At 33.3% G+C, this 6,702-nt stretch overlaps 1 protein-coding gene across 1 annotated transcript; it reads left to right on the plus strand.

The window, feature by feature from the left end:
• Window positions 1-211: 211 nt before the first annotated feature.
• LOC120182957 lies at window positions 212-2,342 on the plus strand. The gene is made up of 3 exons (XM_039187771.1): window positions 212-919; window positions 1,690-1,828; window positions 2,078-2,342. Exons 1-3 carry the CDS (start codon window positions 343-345, stop codon window positions 2,151-2,153), a joined length of 792 nt encoding a protein of 263 aa, XP_039043702.1. The 5' UTR covers window positions 212-342; the 3' UTR covers window positions 2,154-2,342.
• The last annotated feature ends 4,360 nt before the right edge of the window (window positions 2,343-6,702 follow it).

Genomic DNA, 6,702 nt, shown 5'->3' on the forward strand with positions numbered 1-6,702 from the left:
GTTTTCTGGGGGAGTTAAAGGAATAATCATTTGTTAAAATCCTTTAATCATTTAGTTTGTTCCTTTGGTTATTGTATGATGAAACTTTAATCATTCATGATTCCTAAATTTGCAATCTTTTTGTCCTTCGAGTAGCATTTGGATATACCTTTGTTTTTTCATATACTTTCCACTACTAATATTCGATATTTCATTGAAAAATGCAGGATTGAAAGTTTCAAACTTTAGCTGGACTCACCCTGTATGATATTTGTTTTAAGTGAAGGGGTTAATTCATGTAGCCAGTGACCGAATATATGTTTAGCAGTAATTGGGAACATAATTATCTTAGGTTAAGGCGGAATGAAAGGTTTATTTTGTATGGATCCCTTGCTTACAAGGGAAAGAGATGTTGAAATAGATCTTGAACGTGGTGGGACTACCAGTGAAGATGAAAGAACAAAAGATGATGTTTCACAAAGTTTACAAACAAAGAGAACTCTCAGTGGAGTTTGGAGTGATCTTTGGAGCTTCAATAGAATAGTCAAGGGTGAAAGTGGCATAAATTCGTGTGGTAGTACTTCGAGTTTTGGTGCAGTGCCCGATGAGAATGCAGAATTCTTGACGGACAAGAATTCGGAAGGAGAAGAGAATCATGAACCCTTGGCGTTGGCGGAGAAGAACATAAGGGAAGTGAAGTGCAAGAAGACAAACACTAGGAAACCTCCCAAACCACCACGGCCTCCAAAAGGTCCGATGTTGGATGCTGCAGACCAGAAGTTGGTGAGGGAGATTGCTGAACTTGCCATGAGAAAACGTGCTAGGATGAAACGGATTAAAACAATGAAGAGGATGAAGGAAGCAAAGGCATCATCATCAAGCACTAGCCGTTATGCTATGGTCATCACAATTCTCATTTGCTTCATCATACTCTTTCAAGGTATTTGACATCTTTCGAGTTTCGAGGAAGGACCCTAGAAGAATTATTCTCATCCTCACTTAGATAAATATTTGACTCCTATCCTAGTTACTGGTCTAAATTTCATGGACTTCACAGTACCTATATGGGAATAAAAAAACCCCTCAGTTTATTGGTTTCGAATTCGAATAATCTGCCATTACATTTCCCAGCTATTGTTTTCAATTACCAGAAAGATTTAGCTTGCTGAATAAACTTAATTTGTGTTGTTACATAGATCATCCTGCTTAACTTTGTTGATGACCTACCTCTGCTTCAACCATTGTGTCTTATAGCATTGTAATACAATTTCAACTTCTCCAAGATTTCCAAAGTACTGCAAAATCATCTGTAAAATAAAGCACATTACCAATTCCAATTTCCTTTTATTTTGCAATTTAGATTGAAAGAAATTGTTAATGAGTTAACATTGCTTAAGGTTGTCTTCTCGTAGTTATTGACTTGTTTATTCACCAAATCTTGTAGCTGTTATTGATAAGCTTGGAATTATGAGTGCTAGACAAAGTATAGTTTCATTAATAATGCTTTTGCAGTTCTTGTTCTGAGTGTTTTGTGTTACTAGAAAGAAGCATGCTTTCGACTCAAATCGGTGCCCTGAAGATTATTTGCTTTTCGCTCTATTTTTTATCATCCAGTTTCAAACAATGTTGTCTTCCCCTTCTGTGTATCCAAAATTCAAGGTCTATGGAGCTGCAATTTCTTGGATCTGTCTGACATTGCTTTGCTTGTAGTTATATGTTCCAGACAAGGTGCAAGTGTGATGTTGGAGGGGTCTTCTGCACCTGCAGTTGGCTCAAGTGAAGGCTTGATTTCTGTTCAGTTTTACAAGAGCTTTCCAATGACCGGAAATCACGGTCACAAGCTTCCCAGGTACATATTACATTCACTTTCTCTTCATTTATATTCGATAAATAACTCGTTCCAACTATCTGTTAAAGGACGGGTTGAAATCCAGTCCATTACTTGTCAATACATTAATCACGACCATACATATGTGCTAGACTCACTTACAAGTTGCTTAAATCGTGCCTCATTCAGCAGTAAAATTCCTATCTTTTGTTCATGGTGATTTGCAAAATGCAATGATGGGTTTCGGAATGTTACTTGTAAACGATGCAGCTTGTTAGAACATCAGGTTTCTGGTACGATTATTGGGAAGAAATCGGGAAAGTTGCCCGCCGACGCCAAAAAATAGCCTGCCGAAGTTGCTAATGTCGTATTTTGTGCGGTCATGTGCAATTGGTTTCCTTGGTAAACAAAATTTTGATTACAGATTTCTGTATACGTGAATTGAATGCCGAGCACCAGTTATTGTATAGTTTAGTTAGTAGTATTAGTCGTGTAAATTATCGTATGAAAATATCTTGTAGTCAATGGGGTACCTGCCATTGTTAGGATCTGTTGAGCCATTGATAGTATATAAAAAAAAAATCTCACATTTCGTTGGCATTTTTCAATAGTAGGTGATTCATGTGTATATATATATATTCAATGATAAAAGGGATGATTTTTTTTTTAAAAGATTCGAGTTTAAACAGTTATGTTCGTAACATGATCTGTTCTTTGTAATCATTATAAAACTTCTGAATAAGAATTACCTTATTATAATCACTTAAATTATGAAAAAGAGTAGGAAGAGATATCATTGAGGTTAGGTTCCCAAATAGACTTGACAATGGATTCAAATATCAAGCTAAATTAGCTCATATGAATTTTTTATTTAGCCCATAAAATATTTTTTATTCTAATTTTTTTATCTAGATGTGATATATTTTAATAAAAAATATATTTTATTCGAACTCATTCGAAAATTATATTTTATTTGAATAAAAAAGTATTTTTTATTGGAACTCATCAATTGTCATGACGAGTTCCAATAACACTATAAAAAATGTTGTAGATTCCAAAATAAATTTTGATTTGTCCTAATGGGCTAAATAAAAAACACGTTATCTTTATTGGGATAAATCAGCCCAAATATCAACCCTTTAAATAAATCATCCAAAATTAAAATTAATAATAATTATAGTATTTAAATTTTTTTATACTCATGAGTCAACTCTTTAAATGCATTATGTGAAATTAAAATAAAAATAAAATTTTCTCCGGCTACTCTAAATTGGCCAGGTAGTCAATATACAAAATAACCCAATAACCCTTTGAAGTATATCATTGGGAAAATAATTTAAAAATATAAATGTATTTTACCTGAATTAAATATTTATAACAATTAGATAAATAGTTTAAAATAAAATCATTATGAGCCATGAGAATGAACATGTCTTTTAAATTAAATTATTATAAATAAAAATTATACAAAATAGTATATTTGTTAATTCATAAAAATAAATACATGACACAAACATAACAGAAAGAAATAATTAAAATTCAACATGAAAATATAAAAAATGTCTTTAAACATATATAAAAATAAAAGGTAAACTATTTGAATATTCCCTTTTGTTTTTTGATTTGATCGACTTTGGTCATCAATTTGAAAATTAAGGGTATATGGTTCCTAACGTTATCGGTCTATCCGATTTAAGTCATTCTGCAGTTAACTTCCGTTAACTCTTAACGAGAGTCTGAAGTGACAATTAAAAAAATCTAAAACCCAAAATCCAAAACCTAAAGGGTAAATAGTTCCTAACGTTATCGATCTGTCTGATTTAAGTCCTTCAGCAGTTAACTTCCATTAACTCTTAACGAAAGTTTGAAGTGACAATTAAAAAATAAAAAATCTAAAATCAATAAAATCCATTGTCCATTAACTCTTAACGATTTAACTCCTCCTCCTCCTCCTCCTCCTCTATTAGCTTTCCTTATGCAAACCACAATAAAACTTGAATCCGAACTATAATAAATAATTAAGAGAAAATAACCTCAGTGACCAAAAATGCCTTATAATATACGAATTTAACAAACTTTTTTTGGATTTGCCAAAATGACCAACAAATTCGCAACGCGATCTCAAATTCACAACGCGAATTCCAATTTCGCAACCCAGTTTCCAATTTTGTAACACGAATATGTAAATCGCATTGCGATTTTCCAAATTCGCTTTGCGATATTCCAAATTCGAGTTGCAATTTTCCAAATTCGTGTTGCGATATTCCAAATTCTCAACGTGAAAGTCAAATTCGCAACGCGATAGTCAAATTCGCAACTGAATTTCAAATTCGCAACGCGAATTTAATTTCGCAACAAGTTTTAGTTTCGCAACACAAATGTTTTGGGTATATAACAACGCACCAGCATCAACTCATAACCTAAATCCCTAAATCACAACTCATTCCATCTCCATCTATCACTCTCTCCGGCGACATCCGTTCCTATATCCAACGACATCCTTCCCCATCTCTATTTTCTTTTACGTAATTTTATTTCTATATAATTTTTCAATGATTTCTCTCCCAAATTATCAACTATCAACTTAATAAAGGTATGTTTTTCTCTAAGTTAGTGATGATATCTAGTTTATAGCTCATTTGTTTAGTAAATTAATTTACAATTTTTAGAATGAAATCATCTAATGTTGATCATGTTTGGATAAATTTGTGTTTTGGAGGGTCATGGGAGAATGTTCATGGTGTTTTACAATATGTGCCTTTACCCATGAATCTTTAACTAAAAATGTCATTAAAAAAGTTAACTTATGAAACTCTAATGTTACGTGTTGCAAAGAAATTAAATTTAGAGCCTTTAAGTGGATTTAGGCTATCTTATCTGAGAAAATGTAAAGTTTATTTGTTAACCGACAATGAAGATGTTGAACGATTCATTGCTTACATTAGTGTTTCGCAAGAAGATGATGTTACATTATATGTTGTTGAACCTAGAAGTAGTGAAGTTGGGTCATTAGCGGGTAGTAATCAACTAAGTTCTTCAACCCAAAATTTAATGGTTCCACTACAATTTCATCACCAAGCAAATTTTGTTTCACCACATTTCTAATACCAAACACAATATCAACCACAATCTCAAAACCCACAACCTTTTCCTAATCCAAATCCCAATCAACTTTCAGCACCAAATTCCAGTTTTCGTATTGACCAGTTAGACGATTATGAGCCAACAGAAAAAATTGTGAGTACTAGTCAGTATTCAAAATTTGATCTTGGTTAATACCCGGACTTTGATCTTGGTCAATACTCGAATTTTGATGATGTGATGGAAGAAGAAACAGACCCTGCATGTAATGATTTTGATATTGGTTAATACCTGAATTTTGATGATGAAACAACCACTGCCGAGGAAGATGTTGTTGATGATAATGAGGAGGAAGTTATGACTGTGAATGAACATGTTGAACATCTATTCTGTAATTCATATAACCCTGAAGAAGAAGAAGAAGAAGAAGAATAAGTCCCCGAAGAAAGGAAAAAGAAGAAAATGCCACGAGAGTATAACTGGAATATGCCAGAATTACTTTAGATACCGGAAGAAGAGTTGGTAAAGATATCAGTTGATTGTTACACAAAAGTTATTCGTATCAAGAAAGATGATTGTTTTGATACAAAGGAAGACTTGAATATAGCTTTGTATACGAAATGTGTGGAAGATGGCTATCAACTAAGAGTTAACAAATCAAGCAAAGATCATTTCAAAACAAGGTGTATGATTGACAAAAACTGTACGTGGCGTATGATTGCTAAGAGGATAAAAGATTGTGAAATGTTTCAAGTTAGGACTTTTATTGATAAACATATATGTTCAAGAACCCAAGCTTTTCCTCACCATAGACAGGCAAACAAAAAGGTGTTGGGTGGTTTTATGGCTGAGTTAATGTTTTTGAATGGAAGGGTATATCGGGGACATGAAATTATGAATGACATGAATGCTCGGTACAAGATTAGTATCTCATATTCTCAAGCTTGAAGAGCCAAATTTTATGCCTTGGAATTGTTGAGGGGGTCGCCAGAAGCATTGTTTGCACAACTGTCGGCTTATTATCACAATTTAAAGCTGAAAAATCCTAGGTCGGTAACTCATATCAAAACAGATAGAGATGGACGCTTTGAGTTGCTGTTTATCACCATTGGTTCTACGGTTAGTAAATAATTATAATTTTGTTGACTCATTTTTGTTAGTTGCATGCATTTCACATTTAAATGATTATATTTCTTATGTATATGATTTTGTAGATTCATTCGTTTATTACTTGTATGCTCCCAGTTATTATAGTTGATGGAGAACATTTGAAAGTTCGATACCTTGGAGTAAACTTATTAGCAGTAGCCATGGATGCTAATAATGGGATACTGCCAATAGCTTACGGGGTTGGCAAATCTGAAACCTCTGATTCATGGACATGGTTTATGGGGTATCTTAGGGATTGCATAGGTCATATTAACAATCTGACAATCATATCCGATAGGGCAAACTCAATTGACAACGCTGTTAGAAGGTGTTTCCCAGATGCTTTTCATGGACTTTGTGGTGTTCATTTGTACAGAAATCTAAAATCAATGTCTGCTGGTATAAAAAATCACAAATGGACATACTGGAAGGCTGTAAAAGCTTATCGGGAAGTGATTTTAATAAGCATATAAATTGTTTAAGACGTGTTTTGCCTCAATGTGCTCAAACACTAGAAGATGTCAGGTTTGAAAGATGGTCAAGAGTACATCAACTTGGAGCAAGATATGGTTTCATGATGTCTAATAGTGCAGAATCAATTAACGCTCTAAGTCATCATTCCTGGAAATTACCCATTACTATGTTAATAGAGTTTTTTCGAGCCT

Source organism: Hibiscus syriacus, unplaced genomic scaffold (genome assembly GCF_006381635.1).
Source record: "Hibiscus syriacus cultivar Baekdansim isolate YM2019G1 unplaced genomic scaffold, ASM638163v2 tig00112738_pilon, whole genome shotgun sequence".
In the NCBI taxonomy this organism is placed as follows: Eukaryota; Viridiplantae; Streptophyta; class Magnoliopsida; order Malvales; family Malvaceae; genus Hibiscus; species Hibiscus syriacus.

Excerpts from the sequence above, each read along its gene's own strand:
- LOC120182957 (XM_039187771.1), top strand. The coding sequence starts at position 343 with ATGAAAGGTTTATTTTGTATGGATCCCTTGCTTACAAGGGAAAGAGAT. Across the intron at positions 920-1,689 it reads CTTCATCATACTCTTTCAAG|TTATATGTTCCAGACAAGGT; the intron begins GTATTTGACATC and ends CTTTGCTTGTAG. Across the intron at positions 1,829-2,077 it reads CACGGTCACAAGCTTCCCAG|CTTGTTAGAACATCAGGTTT; the intron begins GTACATATTACA and ends TAAACGATGCAG.